This window comes from Meleagris gallopavo, chromosome 1, assembly GCF_000146605.3.
Source record: "Meleagris gallopavo isolate NT-WF06-2002-E0010 breed Aviagen turkey brand Nicholas breeding stock chromosome 1, Turkey_5.1, whole genome shotgun sequence".
In the NCBI taxonomy this organism is placed as follows: Eukaryota; Metazoa; Chordata; class Aves; order Galliformes; family Phasianidae; genus Meleagris; species Meleagris gallopavo.
Window position 1 is genome coordinate 19,523,922 of NC_015011.2, and position 25,773 is coordinate 19,549,694.

The 25,773-nt window shown below is 39.0% G+C and overlaps 2 protein-coding genes across 4 annotated transcripts; both read right to left on the bottom strand.

Moving 5' to 3' along the window:
* Nucleotides 1–1,354: 1,354 nt before the first annotated feature.
* On the bottom strand, nucleotides 1,355–16,134 carry HDAC10 (histone deacetylase 10). 3 transcript variants are annotated; one of them, XM_010706185.3, is made up of 21 exons: nucleotides 15,995–16,133; nucleotides 15,554–15,620; nucleotides 14,626–14,760; nucleotides 12,874–12,970; nucleotides 12,208–12,305; nucleotides 12,025–12,129; nucleotides 11,756–11,824; nucleotides 10,986–11,112; nucleotides 10,455–10,520; nucleotides 10,035–10,094; nucleotides 9,552–9,641; nucleotides 8,231–8,337; nucleotides 7,929–7,996; nucleotides 7,191–7,467; nucleotides 6,034–6,124; nucleotides 4,386–4,471; nucleotides 3,860–3,913; nucleotides 3,327–3,411; nucleotides 2,644–2,829; nucleotides 2,054–2,213; nucleotides 1,355–1,388 (listed from the first exon to the last, which is right to left on the bottom strand). In XM_010706185.3, the coding sequence occupies exons 2-21, from the start codon at nucleotides 15,616–15,618 to the stop codon at nucleotides 1,372–1,374; spliced, it is 2,043 nt and encodes a 680-aa protein (XP_010704487.1). In that variant the 5' UTR covers nucleotides 15,619–15,620; nucleotides 15,995–16,133; the 3' UTR covers nucleotides 1,355–1,371. The 3 variants fall into 3 exon arrangements, 2 of the variants coding, with proteins under 2 accessions (XP_010704487.1, XP_010704496.1); XM_010706194.3 differs by having other exon boundaries at nucleotides 15,861–16,116; XR_004159623.1 differs by lacking the exon at nucleotides 1,355–1,388 and having other exon boundaries at nucleotides 2,087–2,213; nucleotides 2,644–2,774; nucleotides 15,995–16,134.
* Nucleotides 16,135–16,248: 114 nt separating this feature from the next.
* On the bottom strand, nucleotides 16,249–23,124 carry LOC100540103 (secreted frizzled-related protein 2-like). The gene is made up of 4 exons (XM_003201948.4): nucleotides 20,900–23,124; nucleotides 20,204–20,373; nucleotides 19,261–19,353; nucleotides 16,249–18,207 (listed from the first exon to the last, which is right to left on the bottom strand). Exons 1-4 carry the CDS (start codon nucleotides 21,184–21,186, stop codon nucleotides 17,897–17,899), a joined length of 861 nt encoding a protein of 286 aa, XP_003201996.1. The 5' UTR covers nucleotides 21,187–23,124; the 3' UTR covers nucleotides 16,249–17,896.
* Between the last annotated feature and the right edge of the window lie 2,649 nt (nucleotides 23,125–25,773).

A 25,773-nucleotide genomic window follows, 5' to 3' on the forward strand; every position in this document is an offset into this window, starting at 1 on the left:
CGTCGGCTGCTCGCCAGCAGCGATCGGCGCTGCTACGCCCGTCCTCGGCCCGGACGCCAGCGAGGGGCTCAGGAAACACGAGCGGTCCCCAGCCACCAAATGTAGTCCTGCAAACAGAGTTCTGACAGTACTTGCAAAGTTCTTTTATTGAAAATACAGTTTTGCCTTCTTAGTCGTGTTTTAATAAATGTAATCTACATCTCATGGCTTACTGAGGGCAGCAAAACAGAACAAGTGGGATGCCGCCTGGGAGAGAACACACTGGACACAGAATTTTCCAAAAAACAGTCCTAAAAATAGGACTAAGAGGACTGATTTAGTTAAACAGAATGTGCGCAGTTGATCCCAGTACCAACGGCAGTAGGAAAGCAGCCTAATGGATACGTGTCATTTTAAGTGCTCGAAAGCAGAAGGTTACATTATTGAAGTCACAGAGACACGCACCTGGAAACGAGTACAGAAAGGAGTGCTGAAAACCAAGGCACAGTGTGGCTGCTGCCTCAGGAAGTCCATTTTGTTTTGAGAATTCACAAGCTGCCAGCCTGAGGCCACCACCAAAACGTAAAAGTGCTTTTTATTTTTTATATAGAAAACTTGCATTTGAAAGGAAAGCAGACTGAAGCCCCATAGCCCCAGAACATTCAGAGAATGTATATATGTCATAAATGTTATTTTAGTCTTTACACTGCTTTACTCAATAACATATTGATTAACTTTACCTATGCAAAGTATTATATTTTTTTCTCCTTGTCTCTATGTAGCTCAGGAGATTAGATTTCATCTCAACCACATGCTAGGAGATGGGAAATGCACACACTGCTGCTGTGGGGCTGCTACCCTTAAACATTCTCTCATCAGTCAGTCACAGAAATTAAAGAAAAGACCGTATTTGGTAAATCTTTTAAGTCCTAGGAATGTATCATTAATCTGAAGGACCTGTTGTTGAGTTCAAACTCCCAGTGAGATGGTGGTAGTGCAGTCAGGTGTCACACTGAGTTATCATGAAATGCTTGGCTATCGCAATTGCTCATTTCACGTTCCTAGCTTCTGGAGTTTGCAAACATTCACGCAGTCAAGTTAGTGCCTGTGCAAGCCTGACTCTGCAGTCACATACAACACAGGCCTCAGAGCACAGTAACTCAGCAGAGGACTGGGTTTCACATGTCAGTTGCATAGTGTCAACACAGAATGTACAAGCATAGCACCCTAGCAAAAATATGGATTGTAAGTATTTGAAAAAAAAGGAAACTGTCAATGGCTCTTATTCTGCTTAGACATCGACCATCTTTTTTTCCCCAGTGACTTGAAAGGCAAAACGAAGTGTCACGTTTTCTTCTGCTGCATACAAGTTTTAAAAGGTTTTAAAGTGCTTTAAATTCCATCGTTCACTGAAAAGAACACCAGTAAGATGAAGTTATTAATCAAGTTCATTCCCAAGTCCATAAGAACAATTTTACTGGGGCTAGGCCACTGCTTCTGACCCTTTCTTCTGAAAGCATTTTCTTTCAGAGTTAGATGCCCACCTTTACCACTGTTTATGAATATTCTGCTTAAAAACAAAAGGTTATTCAGCAGAAAACTGTTTGTAAGTTGGTACTCTTAAAAGCCCACATACCTTTCTAAACTGATTTCCTTTACCTGGTCTTCAACTACGTGTGAATGTACTTTAATCAGAACTAACCACTACTGAATTAAGGAAAATTATTTTTCATTATTTTAAAATGCCACCTCATTCTACGCTATCTTCAGAAAACACATCAGCAATCAGAGCCCGTGCACATCTTATTAACCATTATTTAAACTCGTAGTATTATGGTAGCTTTATTTCAGGATAAATAATATACATTTTTTGGAGCAATGACACTCAGAGTTTCAAAGTGTACAGTCACACTGTGCTATGAAGTGCAGTGTTTTCAGGCTCAAGGGGCAGAATCAAGGGCATGCAAGTTTCATGCTGCTCACATTACATCAGTGTGTTCCCACTGACTTAGAATTCAGTTGTATTTTATTAATATATATATTCTTAGAAAAATAAGAACTAAAGACTACTCACCTGAGCACTGAAGCATTTTCCAGTCCTGCTGAAGCTGGTTTCTTAATTTTTTTATTTGATTTACTTTTTCTTGGGTAGGAGGCACATGAACTCCAAAATGAGGCATAGAAGCACCTGCAAGTGCTTTGGCTACACTTTGCATTAGATTTATGTCTGTGTCCTAAATAAGAAAAAAACAAACAAACAGAACAGTGGGCTGCTTCCAATCATATTAGGTGGAAAAAGGTCATAAAATATCTTTAGTCAGATTCCACATTCCATGTGGAAAGCAAAGCCAGTCCCCAAACTGAGGCAAACCGTTGGATCATCTGCTGCACATAAACACAAACATTAGCTCAGGCCTTCCATTCATGCCTTAGCTTCTCAATCATGCAGGCTGCCTACAGCTCAGTATGTGTCTGCCTGCTTTTGTTCTCAGGCCAGACAGAAACATGGGCTATTTATGTCAACAATTCAGATGTTCCAAAGACAGCATAATAAACACAGACAGAAGACAGCAGCTCAGAGCAGTTCACACCCAACACGCTGTTGCTTGATTTGGGTTCCGTCCCAGGTCACCTGAAGTACCATGCTGTAGCACCATTTCTTACCTCAATCACTGCAAGAATTCGAGATTCTGCTAGTCCTTGTAGCAAACCAATAATAAGAGAAATCCCACTTATTCCAAGGCTCCTGTTTGCTCCAACAGCTATTATTATCAAGTTGGGTTGGTAACTATATGCTACAGGAAGAATGAATCCAAGCACAGCAGAAAAGAAGTCATTCCCATCAGCATCCTTTAACAGCAATGAAAAGCAATTTAGAATAAACATAAAGCTGAAAATGCTCATAGGTAGGATTGGAAAATAATTAAAAAAAAAAAGGCAAAAAAACCCCAAACCCAACATAACATGAGATTCAAAAAGCTGTCTGTTGACCCTAGGAGCAGAATATTGATCTATTTTCACAGCAATCCTTATATTAAACGTGCAGTTTTGAGCAACACTGGTTATTCATATTTTCCTTAGCATCTGTGCATTGCAACTCTGCCTTCTCTAACATAAACAAAACAGCCACTGCAGGCTTACTCAAGCCATGCACTCTAATTCACATTAAAGGTCTGTGAAGGAGCAGCATTATTGAAAGAGCAAAGAAATTTTTTTTTAAGTCCCAATTGCAGTGAGAGGTGTAATTCTCAATGACATTTTATGAATTTATAAATCTATTCTATTCTTTGTTTTAAAAAAAACAACAAACTTTTTATCTTAGGTTGTTTTCACAAAGTGCACCTTACCTCTTTCCAGTTTAGTACAACATAGTGTTTAGAGCTGCTCTTTCCAGTCTGTTCTTTCTTGCAAACATGTATGATGAGTATTTTTCTGCAATTGAAACCCACATCCAAGTATTTCACCAACAACTCCCAGTGAGATAAAGGCTCTGGTTTATCCATGATTTCAATATTATGTATACTTTCTTCCCTATCTTGTCTTACCATTTTAAAATTCCCTTTTAAATATTGCCTTCTTTATTATTTTGTATATTCAACGTTGTATTTTCAATCTTATATTTGCAGTAATAATCCAAATTTAAACTGATATAGAAGGGTTATACTTCAAACCAACCACTAAACTAATAAGGCAGAACTTAGAAATAGAAGCTTGTTTTTAGAAATACATTTTGGCTTGCTCTGTATTTTGTTTCAGGTTAAACTCAGTGAAAAATCAATTCACAACCGATTTCTCAGTGCAGATTTTATCATACGTATGGTGACTTAGGAACAGTTATCATCCCTGGGATTTGATTTCCTAAATTAAAAAGAAGTCTCACCCATCTTCCGTGCTCGGCATGATATCCGTATCTCCAACAAAGATGCAAAGCACTCTGTAGAACACAAAGGAAAATCATGTATACATTCATTTGTACCTGCAGTAATTCTTTTCAATTAATACAACTGGTTTTAAGAGTTTGCATGCAGATTAAATAAATAAAATGAATATACACCTCTCTGAACTTGGTCCATTAGAAGTATAAAGAAATTTATGATACCTCAAGGGGAAAAACTCTCTTCTCCCACTACTCCTGGGGAAACTAAGCCAAGAAAATGCCCTTAGGTCAAAGGCAGCCAAAATCTGGCACAGAAAACCTAACTTTGTACAGCATTGATCCCTACAGGTGTTCTGCCTTTGGTAAGGCACAAGGATTTTGTCATATGCAATACTGTCTTTACTGCAAATCAAAAAAGCTATGCACATTTGTTTTAAAATGAAGCCTTTCAACAAAGGCAACCTGACATATTTTATCCACTTCCATCTTTTTACATTTTGAGTACCAAATGCAAAAGATAAAAATTCACCTTTGAAACCCAAAATGAAGAGAATGTCTCAGTGCAACAGCAACAGAAGCAGAAGCTGCAGGTGATTCTGCAATTCCACTGCATACCTGCAAAAGATATCTTTTTTTATTCAGAAGTAATTAGTGCTGCACAAGATCGTATCATTTCTTATTTGTACCAATTGCTTTTTTTTTTTTTACTTATGTATCATTCAAACAAAGCCACAGCTGCAGGGAAGAGATCCTAAGATTAAGATGTTATTAATTCATTTACAACACAAAGGTCACATTTGATTATTACGCTAAAAGATGTTGTATTATTTCAAGTGCATGGTCCTGCATTGAAAGTCAACTGTAAAAGTAGATTATATAGGTGAAGGTCATCTTTAGTGGTTCTCTCAGCAGTCTGCAGACCAGATGCACTCAGTTTGCCAGAATGCAAAACACACTGGACAGACAGACACTATGAAAAGAAAGCTGTCCCAGAATTCTGGCTCTTCCTTTAACATAGGTGAGCCATTACTTTCTAGAAAACATGGTGACAGTATTAATCAGTCAACATTTAAGTGCTAGTTTGTGTTGTGCAGAGCTTTGAACTCCTCATGAAATATAAGGGAACATAAGCAAGAACACAACATGTGCTCTTCCTCCTCAGTTCTCCTCTGACTGTGAACACAAAATCTCAGCACTGCCTCAATATAATCTCAAATAGTCATTACTTGCAGATGCTATTTCCTTCTGCCAGTAGTTTATCTAATCTATTTATAGGCTCTCTTAGAGGTACATGCAGCCTATAACAACAGAAATTTGATCCCAAAATCTACAGCCATGACTGCCAACAACAGGAAGACGACTTACAAGAAAGAGGCCATTCTCACAGTTATTAATCCTCACTGGCTTTGTACTTTAGAAAGAGGTTTTTATTAAAAGAGACTGATTGACTGATTTAACAAATGAGACTGTTTGCATAATATAAATGTGGCATTTTATTTTTAACTTGCTTGTTGTTTTTCTCTTTGTTTTTCAGAATGTCAAAATACAATCTTGCAACCTCTAAGTCTGCCTCATCTTCATTCCTGACTGTGGAAGGATCAGAGTGCTGAACTGGAATGGTTGTTTAGAATCATAGGGCACAGTGGTGTTTTGAGCTGCTCTATGAAAGCAATCAGGGTGAAGGGCCAGGAAAACAAATGACTGCATAAATTATTGTACATATAATGATAGAGAGTACAGCTTAGCATACTCTGCTATCTTATAGGGTACTGCAGAAGTTAACTCTCTCCTGAAGTCTGCAGACAAAACTCCATGCAGTTTAAATCTTTCTCAGATTCCTTGCTGCTCACCGGTGCTTGATACAGTCTTATGTCCACAGCAACTGGAAGAATGAATATCTGGTTCATCCTTATGTTTGAGAGTGATGCCTTATGAGCTGTGACTGCAGAAAAGCAGAATAACGTCTTACCCAATAATAATTAGAAAGGTGTCTTGAGGTTAACCACTCCTAAAATGCTTTTTCATCTCACATCCTCTCTAGTTAGCTAAGCACAGACTAGTTGAGATCAGCAGGGTTATGAAATAGGCAGTAACTAATATCCAGATGATAGTGTAGTAAAAGCAGAAATCAGGAAGGCAATCCCCCAGTCCCCTCAATTAAACCACATTCTCTTTACCTCTTTCTTAAGTATTTTATCTAGGATGGTCAATGTACTGCCAAGAAAGAGCAAAGTTTTGTTTGCTTCCACAAGGTCTGCATGAAAATCACTGTAAAATGAATCACACGAAGCAAAACTAGGTTAGATATGACAGCACTTTTGGAGAGCATCCTGGTAATGGTATTTTGCAGCCTGTACTGACAGCAGTACATTTTCTATAAATACTACACATTTATTCTAAAAGACCTAGCTCTAGCAGGAAGATGACAACGCTCCTGCCTAACAGTTGTGAGCTCTCTAAACCTATTTCTATTTGCACTAAAAGAAAACAAAAAAATGCCTGATTATACTCAGGAAATAAAGTGCTGTCAAAATGAGACTTTCTAATTTAGAAAGTTGAGTTTCTGAAATTGTAAGACCAGTCGGGTATTCCTTTTCCAGCTAAAAGCTAACACAGATCTTAGAGGCATTTTCCTAACACCTTACTTCTAAATTAACACATTTTCACTGTCCTCTCTCTCTTGAAATATTCTGATTAGTTATATAAAGGAGTCCAGAGGAGGGCCACTAAGATGATCAGAGGGCTGGAGCACCTCTCCTATGAAGAAGTGTTGAGGGAGCTGGGCTAGTTCAGCTGGGAAGGCTGAAGAGAAGGCTCCTGGGAGATCTCCTTGTGGCCTTCCAGTACTTGAAGGGAAGCATATCATCAGGAGGGGGAACGGCTGTTTACGAGGGTGGATAGTGATAGGACTAGGGGGAATGGTTTTGAACTTTAGGTTTAGGAAGATTTAGGTTAGATATTAGGAGGAAGTTTTTCCACACAGAAGGTGGTGACACACTGGAACAGGTTGCCCAAGGAGGTTGTGGATGCTCCATCCCTGGAGGCATTCAAGGCCAGGCTGGATGTGGCTCTGGGCAGGGGTGGCACCCTGTACGTAGCAGGGGGTTGAAACTAAATGATCATTGTGATCCTTTTCCACCCATATGATTCTGTGACTTTAAGGATAAAAATGATAACTAACACTAATGTCTCAAGTTTTCAGAAGTAGTAATTCTGCCTGTGATTGAGTAGACTGATGCCACAGAGACAATGGCAGAGAAAGAATAAGATTATAGTTTGTTCTGAAGCCTCTCATCCTCATAATTAAGTTGAAAATTAATTAAATACGACCAACCTGACAAGAGCTTCTAGTTCATTTTTGTCCATTTCCTTCACAACATGAAGGTGTACTGGGAAGGTGTTTGGGTCTGCTGAAGCTTTCAACTCAGTTGTTGCTGTTTTGATGGGAGGAACTGGAAATACAATATTTTTCATGTGCAACTCCAAAAATCTTTCTATTCTGTCAGTTCCATTACTGTCAGTTATCTTAGCTTCATCATCTCTACAGGGATTTGTATCAGCAGTCTTTACTAAGTCTGATTTGGTGCTCAAGTTGTGCAAAAATGATGTGTCTAGGAAAAAAAAAAGTTTCCCGTGTATTAATTTGTGAGCAGTATGTAAATATTTAGTCACATTTATTTGCAAAATAAAGTACACCCGTATTCATAGTGTTTATATTTGTTTCCATGCACTGTCTGCAATATTTTGCCACAGACATTTTTCAGCGACGCTACAATTGTTTTAATCTAGAAGAAGTTTGTAAGTGATAATAAAACTTCCACCATTTTTTTTTTCCTCACACAGCAAACAAAGATATCAAAGCACTACTTTTTAGTGTGATGTTTGACAGTTCTAGAAGTTAACAATATATATTTTTTTTTCAGACCAGCTGAAGACTTGACCCTGAAGGAAGCCTCTCAGCACTCCAGCAATCATTTGGTGAATAACTGGTAGTTCAATTATTTCAAACCAGAGGAAATAATCTTAATTTTGAATTTCTGTATGAATCCTTTTACCAATCCCATTTAATTACCTTCATACGTCAACCATTTCCAGTAGGGTTTATGTGCTGCTCTCACATTTTGGATAGACTCAATAGCGCTGTGAAAGAAACAGGATTAACAATATCAGTACTGATGAAAGAGCAGGGAAATAATTTACTGCAATGGGAAAAAACAACACCAACAAAAAAATAAAATCACAGCAGAAATGTCTCAAAGCAGAAAATAGATTACAAAGTCACATTAAAACCTTGGCAGGCAAATGTTCAAAGCTTGCATATCTTTATATCTTTGATAAATACATAGGTTGTTCTAGAATGATTCCTATGCTTACCTTAGGCAAGGTGCCATTTCTCCAGTTACCTGAGGCAGAGGATCTCTTAGCAAAGTTCTTACGGTCATGCAGACGGATTCAGACAAGGACCTCAAATGGTACCCACCCTAAAAAAGCATTTCGTTCCACGTAAGGGGCTGATACACATGAAGTCTGAAAGTCGTCACGGGAAATAAATCAAACTGAATATATCTGAATTTACAGAACTGAAAGATTGTATGCAAACACAATTAAGTCATTGTTTCATAGAAAAAATTAAGTTAGATGCTACCTGCTGAAGTTCAGTGGCAAGCGACAACTCTATTCACTTTATCATGGTTCAGTTCATTTTGGAAATCAGTTGTGACTTTGCCCTGTAACTCTAGAAACACATTCTTTTCCCACTCCCTTCCCATGGCATACCACCTTCAATAGTTCTTGTGGAAGATTCCTTAGAAAGTAAAAATTACTGCTGTCCTCTAAAATATCTGCACAAGGGAAATCTCCCACAGCCTGGCACTTAAAATATCATTGTCCTGATAATTTGGCAAGAGTTGGAAGAGAAATGAAAATAGATTTAAGATGACTGAATTAAAGATGACAGACTCGTTCCTGCATTCCATTCATGGAGCAGTCATATCGTCTGCATCGTGAGGAGATGATTATTTGCACTTCAGGCAGTATCTACAATAACCTGCTGAAGAAATGGTGATGGAAAACAGCTCAAACAAAACAGAGGTCAAGTGAATCAGTTTCTAAGCAATTCACTTGTTTGGGATCATGCTGGAAAGATTCACAAACTTATCTACCAGTAAAATGACCATTTCTCCACCATGCAGAAGAGGAGTTGACGTTGACTTCAAAAGGAGGAAAAAATTGTTTTTAAAGAGACCTCTTAAAGATGTTGTTAGATGTTTCTATTAAAAACAAACAAAAAAATTCCCCAAACGGGAATGCAGCACAGGCTCTATAACCAACTTATAGTGTATATATGCTAAAGGTTTTAAAAATTCTTCAGGACTAAGACAAAGTTGCAGAAAGTGGTAATGCAGTTTATTCCCTATGTAAGTTTTAATGAAGTGGGGACTGTCCAGAGTAGCATTCTGTAGTCACTGTGCACAAGAACTGAACACAACTGAGAGGCTGTTTCCAGAAAAATAAGCACACGTTCCTCTGTTCCAACGTTTTAAATTAAAATAATAATTAGTAATTAATAATTAATAAAGACACACACTTCTTTTCATGTCTAAGAGCACTGCCAAATTTTACTCTTTTTTTCTGTTATTGATTCTAAGAGGAGATACAAAAAGAAATTATTTTGTTACGCTCCAGAAGTATTTACCTCCAGGATGACACACAGCTTCCCATGAGCTAACTGCATCAGGAAATGGGTAAGGTGGGCAAAGACTTCAGGAGTGGCATTCATCTGACCCTAAATTAAAGAAAAGTTCTGTTAAGAGATGAAACCCTGAATCAAAAACACTGGTGAGAAAAAAATAAATAAATAGGTAGATGGTCTGAAATAAGTAAGATTGGACTCAGCCTCAGCATAAAGGAACGCTCGCCTCTAGCTGTATCCAACAAAATGCTGAACCAACTGCCTTAAAGGAAGGTGCAAAAAGATGATGCAGGAGTTGTGCCTACAGGACAATCTATCTTCATAGGTTGTGTGCTATTTATTGAGCTGGGTCAGCTTAAAGACTCAAACATATTTTTAACTTGGTCAAAGTGAATTTTCACATAGCAATCAATGGACATTTAAGATGTAGGAATATTTTACAAACACATTTATGACTGACAACACAAACCACAAAATGTTACTTACCTCTGGGTCTCCAATTCCTGAATCATATCCAGAGGAGACAAGAACCAGTTCAGGATCAAACTGTTACAAAACAGAAAGAAATGTAGCACATTCTTTTGCGTTGCATTTCAACTGTACTGTACTCAGCTATTATTTCAGCCAAAACATAAACACAAATAAAGACTCTCCTTGAATAAAAGTAAATAAATAAGATTGCATTGATAATATTATTCCTGATGGGAAAGTTGTAGGGTTTTGTACTGATTGTTTGAAAGCTAATATTCATAAATAGTACTCTGTCAATCAGCACATGGTTCACATCAGCAGAAATTGTGTTAAATGTGCTACTTTTAAGTAGCAAATTTCTACAAATCATTTAATGATACTTAAGAAATAGTCCTTGATTTTGCTATTCACAGAACAGTGCAGTGAAAAAAGTACCTCAAAAGCCATTGGAAGTAACACATGAAAAAATGCAGCAAGATAATCTGAATTTCCCATCCCAACCTGCAAAATGAGAGAAATACAGATCAGATCTTCCTGTTGAAGTAATAGCTTTTCCTAAGGTTTTTCCAGACATAAGGGAAGATAATACCAAAAGATAAAGACAAGACAGCCTCGTAAGATCAGCTCAAACTCCTCTGTATAAAAACTAGATGCAAATATCCATCGTTTTGAGTCTTCAGTTCTCTGCTGAACAAGAATGGACATAACCATCTCCTGAAGCACTCCCAGGAGTGGCTAGGCAAGATACTGAAGAAAAAACAACATGCATGTGTCTTCTCTCTTGAAACAAACAAATATGACATTCTGAGCCTTATTTCTTAGAAGATATTTCACTGACAGGAATAAGATACACTATGCTATAACAACTGCCAAGCAAGCACAGTAGCACATATTCAGAAAGAGTTGTCTAATGCATAAGAAATAAAGCTATTGCATTTGCTTTGTTGTGCTGTAAATAACATTTACCTTATTCCAAGGTAAATTTATATTAAAACCTTTTCCTTTTCCCAAACCCACAGCATCATAATCAGATTCTTTGAGCGATGGCCAGAATTCCTGATGTTCATAGCGATGCCAGGAAAAATACAAAACACTGAAAGATACAAGAAAAATCCAGCTTGACAAAAAGGCTCCAAAACTGACCCTATAGTAAACTCTCTAACATATAGTGAAAGCATGAAAATATAATTATCTTTTCCTCTTAGTTCTCTGAGCAGCTTCTGACTGTAAAAGCTGGTACAGAAGGTCCTATGTCAAAATTAACCTAGGATAGCTTTTAGAAATGTCATGTATGCGTTCCCTTGAGATGAAAGGCAGGACATTCTCAGTAGAACAGACTTGTTTCTAGAACCCAATGCCATGGCTTTTCAGAAAACAACATAAAGCTCATGTGTTTTATCTAACTAGCACTTGAACTGAGAGATTCCTGAATAGAAAGAACAGAGATATAACCTAAATCTTGGTATAGAGAGATCTTACTACTGATAATCTTCTTAAAACTCATATTGCTCATTTTGTGTTTGTTATTTTTTAATGTAAAAATAAATTTATCTGTTTCTTCTTGTTAGATTTGTTCCCCCTTTACTTGATAACAGGTTAAAAAAAACCAAGTCACTAAAATAGCAAGAAGAACACTTTGTATTTTGTGAGATTCTAGTTTTAGGAGTATAAAAAAAATCTTATTCCCTACAGAAGCATGCAGTATTTAGCCAGCTAACAAAAAACATCCTTCAAACCTTGGATCTTCTTCAAATATATACTGAGTTCCTTGCCCATGGTGCACATCCCAGTCAACAATTAGGATTCTGCATAGAAAAGCAAAATAAAACACTCAGTGGAAGAACCATGGCACGTAGGTCTAAAGGAAGTGCAGATGACTAAAGATTTTCTGACCCAAAAAGGTACGTGACACCCATGAGGCTCTGGATATTACTCTAAAATGGTACCATGTCAAATAATAATGCAACATCACACTTGTGTATGAAAAGCTTCTTTATGCTCTTACCTCTGAAGACCATATTTGAGTTTTGCATATTCTGCTGCAATAGCAACGTTGTTGAACAAGCAGAACCCATTAGCTGCATTTCTCTGACTGTGGTGACCTGGAGGTCTAAAACAAAGTTTTATATCATTATCCATAACAAAGGGAATTTTGGTGAGAAGTGAGGACTTTCTCACATTTTCTTACCTTACTAATGCCATTCCATTGCACACTTTTCCTGACATCACAGAGTCCACTAGCTGCAAAGCTGCTCCTACAGCTAGTCTGGCACAGTGGTAAGTGTTCTAAAAAAGAGAATTTCATTGTTATTATCAATCATTCATCAGCTAGCTTTAGAGAAAGCTTGCAGAATGTGCTTTGTGACCCAGTACGAAACTGACGTAAGTCTATCCTAATGAAGTTATACGCAGTTAGTTAAAAGCATAATTTTACAACAGAAAAGCCAGTGAGCTCTCTATTAGGTTTATCTGTAATCATCACGTCCTTTGTAAGGATGTTCTCTCTGAGGGAGATAAGAAATAAGAGATGGACGTATCGAACTGACTGGTTCTACTGGCATCTCTGAAAATAAGTAGCAAAACTTTACAGTAACAAAAGCAAAATTAAAATTTGAGTAGTATGCTATAGTGGCATGATATAATTACAGAACAGATAAAAGAACACTTATCAATTTAAATTACAGCATAGCACTAAACTGGAAACGGATCAACAGAAGGCCATAAACACATGCAAGTATACTTAGATAGCAAAACAAATTATTATCAGCATTCCCCTACTTAGAAAACCATCACACAGATGCAGTAATACAAATATCTGCAAATCCCACTACAGGAAGCAGTTTAACTTACACACCGGATGAAAGAAAAAAGAATCATAATTTCCAGAGATTCTTTTCAGTTCCTCTTCATTCATTGCCTGTGTGCTTTTTGCAGCCTCCAAGTGTTCTGAACTACAGAGGAGAGGGAGATTAACACAACACTTAACTAAGCAAACAGACTTACAGTTTTTAAATACTATTTAAATGTAATGAAAGCTACCACGTATGTGTTCTGTGTGTTCCTCTTGCTAGACATCCAAAGCAACCACAGTTTCACAACAAAGTGAGACAGACTAGCATTACCTAATATAAACAGTTCTAAGCAGTGGATTCAAAATGAAGATGCTATCAAAAACAAAACTGTACAAAGCTCAATGATTGTGTAATTACTAGTTTAATTTCCTCAGCAGCCTCTTACCTAATGGTGAATTCAAACAACATTTTTGTAGGAATTATGCACTTGTTTCAATATGAAAGTCTTTAGAAAAAAAAAAGACATCCGTTATCTCTACATTTGGAAAGGAAGACAAGACCTTAGTGAATTTGTTTGTCCCAAGCCATCTAGAAGGGACAACTCAACTGGGAACTGTTATCAAGTCTCTTCAGTACTTGATCAGCAATGTACTTACTGCAAATATAAATTAGATTGGTAGGCAGAGCCGACTGCACTCCAATAGGAACACTTTGAGGAAAAATACTGTTCTGGAATCTGAAAATTTAAGCATGATTCAGGATCAAGCCATTGTCCTCATACAAGCATCAGGTCACCTGTATGCAAACTGTTGTTTCCTGGGGTTCTGCTGCTGGGTTCAGAACTTGTTTAAAGACAGTACAGCTGATGGTCTTAAGGAAGCAAACTAGATGAAGCCCCAGTGGAAGTTCCCCCAAACAACTCTAAGAAGCCTCAGCAAAGCCTACCCACCCTTCACTTGGGAGCTGTTTTAAAGGTAAAGCGCTCACCCTGGATACATTTTAGTTACTTTGTATAGCCATCTCTGCATTCAGCCTTGAACTCCACTGATGTGGGCCTCCATGCTGACCTGTGGAATGTTATTCTAACTTAACCTCACGTCTGCTATGTCACTGCAGACTTATAAAGCAATCTAAACTCTCAGCTGAATTTGGTTAACAGCATCAGATCTGTGCTGCCCACTTCCCTTGGGGACTGTGGGATTGTGCCCTTGCCTATGCAGACCCTGCCTCTGCCTGCTTTGCCATCATGCTTTGCTCCCACCTCCCCTTGTCCTTCAGGAAAAGACTTCACTGCTTCCTAACAAGGGAAAATGAGCACACAACCAACATGCATGTTGGTTGCAGAGCTATCACACCAAGGTGACAAGTGCCAGAGCAGACTTTAGTGCCATGAGTTCAGAAGGGGCTAGAAGCTCATCCTCTGAATTCCCCCCACAGACTTAGCTACAAAGCTTTTCTGTTGGTTCACTCTGTCTCAGAGGTGTTTGGGAGAAAGAGGTGGTTATCAGTTTTCCTACTTTTTCAAATTAGAAACTTACTTTTAACACTGTATTCAAATCAGCAATCACTGCTCAAGAATCCAAAGAGTGGAAGTGGTGATACAGTGGAACAGTAAATTCGTTCATACTTCAGCATCTATAGCATAGTCAACATGATTTGTACAAGTTTCAGCCTGACACATTTTCCACTGAAATTACTGGAAGTTATTGAGCTTAGGACCAAGTATTTTTAAATGGTGTAAAACATGCTCTGGAGGTATGACATCTGTTATTTTATTAGATTAAACTGAATGGCAATAAAAATAAATTTCAGACCTGTGAACTAAAAGGATTTCCTCCTCGCTTCCTTCTCTAGCAGGCACAGGGATGCATCTTTCCACAAGATGGTAACACTGAAGCTGCTCATAGGAGGCTGACAGTCTTTCTGGCACTTCAATATCACAAATAGGACTGAAAATAAGTGATATTCATATTACTACAATACACACCAGCACAGCTTTCAAGTAATAATAATGCCTACTATGCACTGTAAGTAAAGATTCAATATCCTCAGAGGGACACGTGAGAGTAAAATAATTATAATAAAATTCTTTGAATACTTTTCAGTTTAGAATTGAGCCAAACGATTATAAAATCTGTAAGCAAAAATAAATTTTTGTTTATTTCTGTGCAAGAGACATAACAACATTAATTTTTCCTTCTTTTCTCACCGCTTACAGTAGCAATGATTACCACGGACATGGAGACATTGAGATTAAAAGTGAAGATCTTACAGAGAAGATCAGCAGAGAAGATGATTTGACAGGACTTCATTTCAAGCACAACAAAGGTACTGGTCTAATTTACATAAGTGTGAGCCAGCTGCATGTATCAATTTCCAATTGAACTTAATTGAAGGGTTTCAGCTGAGAAAGTAAATCCATAAATTTTTCCAAGGTCAGTGATACTTTAGCTTTATGAGCAATTTAGTTAGCTTAAACTGCAGTGTTTAGAGAACCCCTTACTAAGGCCTGCTGGTCTGCAGGGCTTCAGCTTCTCAGATCCAGCTTCAGATTAGTATTACAGTAGCTAGATACAAATTAACAGTAAAAGTTTTTCGAGAAGGCAGACTTTCTGTTCAGCAGGAAAGTTACCAGGTTATCTGTCACTACACACTCCACATCACGTTTACAAAAAATACATTTACTTGGTACTTTCTTGATAAGAATCAATTCATAAGAAGGACAGGACATTACTGACTTACTCGTTCCAAAGCAGCTTATGCCTGGTCATTGCCTCATCGTAAATCAGGGCTGTTCCTGAAGCCATCGCTACAGACAGAACAAAGGAGAGGTCCCTAGGTGTGTATCGCGGATACAGAACAGATACGAGAAACAGCCAGTGAGAACGTATGTGCGCAGGGCATCGGCCTGCTGGAGGATCTCGCACTTCAGACTTCTAAGTACAAAGTGGAAACAAGAAGCCTCGAGAGGCTGGTCAGTGAGCTCAAAGGGCAGAACGGCGGGCACGGCCCAGGAAGCTGGATTCGCGCGGGCTGGATTCCCGGTTACCTGAACGCTCCAGGCTTCAGCAGAGGGATGTGCGGTGCCTTACAGGGTGTACCGGAGCTCCCTCAGTCCGCGGATAAGGGCCTGAGGCCAAGCCGGGACGAGACCTGGGCCAGCAAGCGTGTAGGGGTACTCACCCCAGGCTGAGACAGGTGTGTGGGAGAACTCGCGCTCAGCGGCCCCGCACGGCACCCGCACACCGCGGTCCACACGGGCCACCCAAGCAGCGCCTCGGCCTCACCGCCGGCTGAGGGCACGGCGCCGCCCGCTCGCAGCACGGGGTGGGATGGCGGGAGCAGGCGGGGCTGTGACGCGTCCAACGGAACGCCCATAGCCCCGCCCTCAGGTGGCTGCTGCTGCTGCGCGGGCGTTTTGCTTCCGAAGAGTTGGTAGTTCAGGGATGAAACGTTCCCAGCCGAAATTCCTGAGTTGAATTTTCTCTGGCACTCACCGTAATATGACAGAATGGCTTAGGCGGGGAGGAACCTTAAAGATCATCTAGTTCCAACCCCCAGCGGCGGGCAGGGCTGCCAGCTAGACCAGGCACCGCTGCATACCTCGTTGGTATATAGCAGAGGGTCTTAAATCACACATACGTACATATAAAGAAAAAATTGCTCCGTCCAATTCCACTTTACTTTGTCAGAGCTCTGCAAAGTGGGGCTGGCAGCTAGAGCAGCGTTATCATGCCCAGGATAGTTCAAATACAGCTGCTGTTTTAAATATACAGCAGATCCAAGAGCAAGTAAGCAAAGGGCTGTATGGTAACCCCTCATGTAAAGAGAAATAAATGGAAATCGACACAAGCTAAGATGACCTCCCTTACCTCACAGACTATCGAGCAACCAGTTCTCAGCAGCTCGCATCAGTAGCCATGTCCTTTCATACCAAGACCAGGCGGTTGATGTTGCCCTGGCACTTAAATGGGTAGCTCCCTGCAGGGCTGCCCATGGCTGACCTGAGCCCTGTCAGACGCCTTTGGGCGCAGTTGGCATCTGTGGGCAGTGATGGAGTGCTTTAAATATTTACCATTTTTCCAGCAGAAACCATTGCAGATTTGGTGGGATCAAATGAACTGAGCTTTTGAGTCACCTACATTTTTCAGAACAGTGTCTTCATTATACAGTATAAACTGAATATAGGTTGTTCCAACTTTTTTTTTTCATCATTTCCGGAAGTTTTCTAGTTCATGATAGAAAATCATATAATCACAGATTCACAGAATAGCCTGAGCTGGAATTCCAAGACTCACAAGGATCATCGAGCTCAACTCCTGGCTCCACACAAAGCCACCCTAAATTCAAACCATGTGTCCAAATTCTCCATGTGCTCTGGCAGCTCGGGGCTGTGCCCACTGCCCTGGGCAGCCAGCTCCATGCCCATCACCCTCTGGTGCACTGACATTTTTTATGTCTGACTATTAAGTAGGACCTTTCAACAAGGGAGCCCTGATTTAAAAAGATTCCAGAACTGCAGTTACCCCGTGCTCGGAGGCATTACCACTGAGACATCATCTTGATCAATGTAAAATGACAACAAATGACCAGATCTTCTTGAGGTTGGGCTATGTTGTGTTTGCTGTTATTTATTCCAATGTATTCCATTTTGATTCGGACAAAAGTGACCAGCAGAGGGCCACCTTCTTTTAAAATAATCTAATGGAACAGTATGAGGTATATTAATAAAGCATTAACCAAAAGAAAGTTTGGTAAGTCAAGAAAATGGCAGGGTGAACCCTATCGAAGAATACACTAAAGGTACTGAGCTGGATTAAAACTGTTTCATTTCAGTTTTTATACATATTACAAAAGATTTTTGCAATAATTCAAACCTTTATACATAGATGACCAAGTTCAAATTTCACAAATAGCTAAAATACAATAGTAAGTAGTCCTGATAACACTGGATTTAAGTTCAACTTATAATACAGTTTAAAAGGAAACAAAGATTTTACATGCCACTTATAGTACATTCTTATTTACAATGTAGGTTTGGCATAAAAAGTGTAATAAGATTTTTACAAGTAATAACATAAATATCTACAAGCATTTATGGTACCTCCACTTCTGAGTGGCCAAAGTCAGCTGGGAGTCCCTTCTCTGCCAGCGGTAAATCTGATTTACTAAAATGATACCCTCCTCAATCTTCCCTACAAGGAGATACACCATAGGACGATGGGTTTGAGTCATCCTCTGTGTACAATTTTCATTGATAAGCAGCCACTGCTGTATCATGTGCTGAGTTTCATAAGGCAAGAGTGAGCCCTGGGTAATGAATTCCACATGGCACTCAATGTTGTACTCTTGGTCGCCAATTACTGCTCTTTTTTTGGACAGCTTTACTTTCACTGCTAAGGAAAAAAGGAAACATGTAAGTCACTCAGTTTGTTCAAATATAGAAATGAATACCCGTTAAAGCAGGAAGATTCCTTAAAAATACTCTCATATTTCCTGGTGATGGAGTGTGGTGGCGTCTTCTCCCACAGCAGCATAGATTTTCAAACTTTTTTTTTAGTAAGTTTGTAACTGATCATTTTTTCACTGAATCAGGCAACTAGGAAAACATATTTTCACAAAGATGTATTTTTGCCGTCACTGTATACATGATGGTGACTGCATAATTAGATACTGTAAGCTGTTGGCGCTATTCTAATATCACGAGGCTGACCTCCTTGCCCAAACTATTCTACTGAAACTCATTTTGTTTCTCTCAGCTGTAATGCTTGGTGATACCATCCTTTTAGATACTCCCTTTTCATTGTAGACATCTGTCTAACATGAGTAACTCCACCAACACTTCTTAGCGTGAAATTTCTCTGCAGTACCTGATCTAAAGCCAGCTGTTTTCACTAGTAGTCTCTATTGACTTCACAGGGCTTTGCAGGACGTTTCTAGGGCAAACTCAGAAGTATTGCCTGTCACTTCAGTAAAATAACATGAGGTCAGAATTTATTTTTTATGATTCTCTGAGTCTTTTCAGTAAGCTATGTATTGTGAACAATTAATGCACAAGTAACAAGGACATGCCATTCACAGGTGAAACAACCAAAGCTTTACTGGGTTTAATTACTAATGAAAGACAAACTGGTTTATTTGCCTGATTTTGCCAGAAATATTTTCCATATACCATATTGTACTGCAGTGAAGCCAGCCCAACAAGAACAGAAAAGCTATCTGTTTGTAAAATAGATGACGAAGAAGTCATTCGTGCAAAATAAATCCTTAAATTTTTGCTGAGAAAGAACATATTCTGAAAAATAACCTAAAGTTGACTCAGTGTCCAAGGTCTCAGGATGAAGATTTTGAAACCCCAGCAGAAGCTGTCAGCGATTTTAATCCCAATTTAAAAGTATTTTAGAAGGAGAACTGATAGTTTAATAGCAGCCATATTAACAAGGACTTACCAAAATTACTGTCACAGAAAACTTCAGGAACTCTTTTGTGTGTAAAGAGTTCCTCCACTGCTGGGCAGGTCTGGCATGCAGGCTTTGGTAGGACTGGTAAGAAATGGCAAAGTCTCATCATTATCTTTTAGAATGTTTTGTATTAGTTTTCTGCTGTGAAAGTTGAGAGCTTGCTGTTTAACTTTGAGTAACTATAAAAAATACAAAATTGTTCAGTGATAATGTATGCATCCGCATGCTTCTCCAAAAACAAGGCTAAGGAGGAAAAGGAGTTTCTGTTTCCATGCACATTGACTCTTTGTTTAAACTGACAAACTCAATCATCAACATCAAATACAGTATTTATAAATAGTGTTTTATTTTCAGTACAGCTATGTAGTGGGGAAGGGGTCAAGTGAGAATTCTGTCAGTGATCCTAGGTTCAGCTGGGCTAGTCCCGAGAACACAGGAATTGGAGTGTGCCAGCAGCAACTTACTTGTACTGCTATTTACATAAATAAATAAACCTAAGCACATTTGAAGATTTGACATTAATGTCATACTAACTCCCTTAGGAAAATCAGATAATAAGTCCTCCCGACTTTTCCAAGTTGATCTGAAGACCAATTCAATTAATTGTGAATTTATCAGATCCCTGATAAAGTTGATAAGCCTGTAAAGAGACCTCAAAATAAATAAAATACAGTGCCTGTAGCTGTGCAGGGAGATAATCACTTCCTCTGCTATGTGTAGAACAACTACTCTTCATTGAATTCAGATGCTGACCCACACCATCTGAGGAGTGCCACAGTTTTCACTGCAGGCATTAATACTTCCCCCCCTCCGCACAAACAAGTATGTATAGATGCAACTCCAATTACAAAGTCACAGACTGAGAACTGTGTCCCTTCTATCTTGTTTACCTGCAGCATACAGTACAGCCATCCTGCCACCTTCCACCTACCTTTGTGCAAGTATTTATATTCCTTTGTAAGCGATGCCAGACACATGTCCTCGTCTGCAGGGAACCGATTGCAGTCCAGGCTTTCTGGCCAGGCGTGCCCATGGCAGGCAAGCACAGGAGCACAGCTGTCCCGAACACCAACACACATACTCCTACAGGGATGGATGAACCTGCACCAGGGGGAGCACCAGGCTGAAGCTGTTCAACTCACTCAGTGATAACAAAGTAGTTCAGCAGTGATTTCTGCACAAAGTACATACTAATCTTTGACAACCTTCAGCAAGAATTCAGTTCTAGAAATGGCTTATTCTGCTATGGTACAGAATTAAGTTATGTTTTTATTAATGCTATTAGGTTTTTATTTATGCTTTTCTTACTATCTGAGAAAATCCTTGTCAAGAGCCTGAGTCTCTTTGCAATGGGTATTTAGTTTCACTGTCACCTATATTCAACTTTAAATTAACAAGAACAAAATTTCAACTGAAACAAACTAAAATATAATATTTTTTAACTACAGCATTCATTTCCGCAAAGCAAATTAAGGCTGAAGAGCTTTTCAGTGCTTTTCTTCCCAATGAGTATGAAAAAGTTAAGAGAATTATTCCTGATGAAGCGGAGATCACCTTTCCATTACAATTAACATACATTTGATTTGATCTTTGTTCTGGCCAAAAGGCTGAGTGCTGTGATACTTACGTGTCCAGGCAGATGGGTGCAAACAGAGAGCACAGGAACATCCTCACATGAGGGTGACAGTCCGTGTGCACCAGGTGCTGCCAGGTGGTGGATTTTAGGACGACCTCTGCCATGCTTGTGTGTCCCATCAGGTTGGGAAGCCTCATTTCGGAGTATCCAATCTCGTGGCACATGTCCATCTCCTTGGGTATCACTACACATTTGGTGGATAATCCAATGTCAAAGCCTGTGCCCACTCTTAGGAAACCACTCACAATGAAAACAAGTATTTTTACAGTCAACAACATCTTCCTGTGAGTCCCAGCTTGACAAACAGGGAGCTGTCAAACCTCCCAAGTACAGGGGCATGCTGAAAACCCTGTGGCTTATATACCCCAGGAGCTTAATGAACCCTTGGTTTTCGTCTGCTTATCAAATCACTTGAGACAACACCAGATCTTATAGCCTATCCAAGTGATTGCTGTGATAACCAGGGAGGTGGGGACAAGATGTAGAAGTATATTCCCTAAAGACACAGATTAGCCATAGGCTTTCACGTGCCTGACAGCATCAGCTGCAGTAGGGTGCTATGTGGTATATTAAATTTTGACACCTAGAAGTCTTGCTATGTGCTTTCTAAATCAAATTAAGAGATCCCCCAGAAAAGTGGTTGGGCAGACAAGCTGTCTCCTAGGGCTGCTGTGTCTCCTTTGTTTTCAGACACTGCTGACCAGCCAGAAAAAACAGCCCAGATTGACTTATCAAGTGAAAATGTTTTGCTTGTGGTAATTGCTCGTGTCTCTTCCATGTTTTACAATGTAGAAGAGGCACTTTCTTTATTTGCATAAGCACCAAAAAAGAGTCAGCCTTAATCTATTAACCAAATATTTTGGTTGGAAACTGGGACTCCTGTGCTGTGACATGCTAAAGCTCTCAACTTCCATCAATTTTACTGACTATAGAATGACTACAGAACTTGTATCTTTTACTTATTCAATACAGTGGTGGATTTAACCTTTCCTGGTGGAAAAATATTGTAGGACTGTTGTGGCTATCAGTATTTATTCAGAGAGAAAATACAGTTACACGTATGGAGTTCATTATTTCAAATGAACTTAGTAACACTTAGAATTCTACAAAGAACTCATCATTTCCCATCTTTATTAATAATTTTAATTAATTAAAATTATGTCTGTAGAAAACTCTGCGTAAGCAAATATCAAGGATTTACTTATTTTGTCTGTAGCACAAAACAAAATAAAATGAATATTAAATGTCTTAAGAGTTAACAGAATTACTGACAGTATTTTGTTACTCTTCTTCATATAGGACTGACAAATAGCTCTTACCTATAGATAAGAAGCTGAGGAATCAGATAAGGTGACAGGATCTGAGTAATATGTTTCTTACCTATTGTGAACTGAAGAGTCGGGCTACTAGACAGTTAAAAGACTTGAAGCTTTAAACAAAACTTCTAATGGAAATTTTTAATATTTTTTCATTTAGATACGGGTGTGTATGTTTTGTTTTGTTTTGTTTGTTTGTTTTTAAATTTCCATTTCTTATTTATAGAAATGTTTAGATATTAACAAGTAGGTGGATCTATTGTAAAATATCTGGCTTTATTAGACAAAAGCACATTTACAATAGCATATCAGCTAGTATCACTGGTGCTTGACTGAAATACATCTTTCAGAAACAGCAACTTTTTGTGCTTATACTTAGATGTAGCACATTTAGACTATGTGCTACATATTATTTACGTGTTTATACCTACATTTTGGAGTATTAATCTTGGCATCTTTGAAATCAATGACAAACTCCCACTGGTTCTTCCTTAGTTGTTTTCTTAGCTAAGCTACAGGAGAAATTACAGTATCTGTTTAAATATACTGGGGGAAAAAAAGACAACATGATGTCTCTGATGTGTCAGTTTGACATCCAGCAGCTACAGGGGAACCAAACTTTATATAGGAAGTCCTCAGTCAGCCAGCAGATTTCTGCATCCATTCATGCTGCTGTTGTTTTGCCATAGATTCTCCTTTACTGCAGATGTTCAGCCGTTCATTGATGTTGTGTGGAAAAAAAATCCATCAGGTAAAAGTTTGCACACCTTGTTTCTGAGAAAACAGTAAACTGTGATTTCTTCTTGCCACATAAGATGAACATTCAAATTACATAACAGCTGAAAGAAGAGGGATATTTCTAATTGTAGTGATATATATGTAGAGGTTCCTCCAATAAAGGCTACATAAAATAAAATAAAAATAAAATAAAATAAAATAAAATAAAATAAAATAAAATAAAATATTAGTTTTGCAGACTATCAAGAGAACTGCAGCATCTGCATGCATTCTGACTGGGAAGCACAAAACATAGGACCTGAGGTTTAGACAGCCTTCCATCATAGTTTGGCCACCAGCTAATTCTCTCTGAAACGTTTGAAGAAAGCTGTGGGGTGAGTCCATTAGCCACAGGCTGTATTTATTGTTCCTGGATATGAGAAGTGGTCACCTGCTGATGGACTCTGATAACAGGAATAGTTGCTGGAGACCCTTCCTACCTCTGTTTTGCCTTCTTTGACTGTTACCAGGGAGACAGACAGAGATTAACCCGGAGCCACCACTCAGCCCCTAATATGAAATGGGACTGAATTTTTCTTCAAAGATACTGGGAGTTTGAGAGCAAGCACACAGACCTAGGGATTTGGGGACTTCATCTAAGCATTAGTTCAATATTCAGCTGGAATTTATTTGAAGTGTAATTGCAGATGCACAAGGCTCTTAGACACAGACAAAAGCTTACAGCTATGCACCCAGAGTCCCAGAGGACTTCAGAGAGGCAGCTGGCGCAGCAGGGACAGCTTTGCTGGAGCAATGTGCTCATCCTGAGGGGCAGCATTCATTTCATGTATGGTATCTATAAACCAGCAGAGGAAGAACCATGGCTGCTTTTGGAAAATGCCTCTTTGATTTACCCATCACAACGGCTGTAGTGTTACTTTAATTTTAAATAACAGAAGTACTGTATGCCCTTATAAAGCTGTAATGTGGGTAGTTGAAGGCTCAGCCTTGGCACGCTGAACTCTGTCCTTGTTACTGGAAATTGATTAACCCAGAGGAAACTTTGTTTTAATAGTGAAAGAGAAAGCTGATGCGTGAAGTGACCCAGATTTGGTTTCTGACCTCAGGCTTCCTGTTTAACCTGTAACCCCACTGCATTTCATCCCCACACACACATAGACCAAGGACAGCATTTCTGGGCTGGAGATGCAGGACAATTAATGCATTTGAATAGGAAGTGTTGAGATACTGCAAGAGTCAGGAAAAGGGATGTAGGTACTGGATTTACAGATTCCAGCATCACCTAAAGGCACAGATGTGCTGAATGCTATACAAAACCTGAGTAAATAGCATTTCTGAAGTATACCAGATAAGCAGAGACGGAAATAGGGCACAAGGAGATCAGCTGGCAGACAGGCTGTCTGAATTTAGGCTTTTAAACCACCGATCATGTATTAGATGAGCACCTTCTGCACAAAGCCAGTACTGATAGCCACTTGTCTCTTCTTTTTCTGAGCTAAAAAATCAAACTTCTCAAGGCTGGGGTTTCTCATTGTTGCTGGTTTGCTGGTTTGGCTGGCACTGCCTGTTTCTCTTCTTAGTTTTCTTTCATTGTAGTTTTACTTTGATTTCTTGTTATGGAAGAAATCCAATAGAGTTTTACATATTTCAGGCATAATCCCTGCCACGCAGAAAAGCTCCTGTTGAGTCTAGATGTTGTATTTGCAGTCTTTTGGACATTTATTCTCTGTTTTCCTGTCACAGAACTGTATATCAGAGCTGCGTCCCGTCTGAGGTATTGTCTGTAACAGGCAAATACAGAAAAAAAAGCCAGTTCAAAAGGAGAGTGCAATGCATCATTTCCAAACTCCGTGAGCAAGACAGTAAAAGCAGGGTCAAGAGTGTTTCCTTAGACCACAGAGGATCAGCTGTCCTGCCCAGGCGTAAACAGCAAGTATGTACCAACTATTTGTAGTCCATTGAGAAAGTAAACAGGGTCGCCTTGTCTATCCCCAACACTTTCTTTGTCTGTGGCCTGTAGCCAACTACTGATTATCACGATAAGGCAGAAACACATTAAGTCTTGAAAATTATGTCTGGCTTCTGGCTGTTAGAAGAGATAGCTCTATCAGTTAAGCACGTAAAAGGCTGGGAGAGTGCTCAGCTGACTCCAGCAGGCCTGGAGCCGATCCCTTTTAACTCACTTGACAGCTTTTTGCATCTAACTTCTCCCTCTTCCAGCTACCTGGAGGAAAGGCTACCAGAATTTGACATTATACCATTAAATAGCTGGCCAAACCCACTTCTCTTTGATGCCGTTGGAATCAGTGGGCCTGAAGCATCTGTGTAGAATTCAAATTTCAGCATACGTGCTTTGCTGAAGAAGAAAACTCATGTAATGTCTATAAGATTTCACAAATAAATAAAAGAGCATAAAATATATGGATTGAAACATCATGGGCAAATCTTCTCTAAGCAAAATTCCCTTTAGCATTAATAAGATCTTTTTCTTTAAAAAAATGATGGCAAAATATCATCTCTTTCCTTGGTCTAAAAAATGTATTTGAATGCACTAATCAAATCAAGTGTTCCCACTACAAGTGGTTTGGGTGAATTGAGATGAACACACAGCCTTGTCAAGAAATAATCAAATGGATTTCAAATTATGGATTCTATCTGTTGGATTCTTGGCAGCTTTTTGTTGTTAATTTAAGTTAGTCTCCAAGACATGACTCATGTTTTTAAGGGTGCAGATTTACATTTTAAATTTTTGAAAAGAGAAAGTATTTTCTGGATAATATCTTCACCTTCATTGCCAAGTTTCCATGTCAG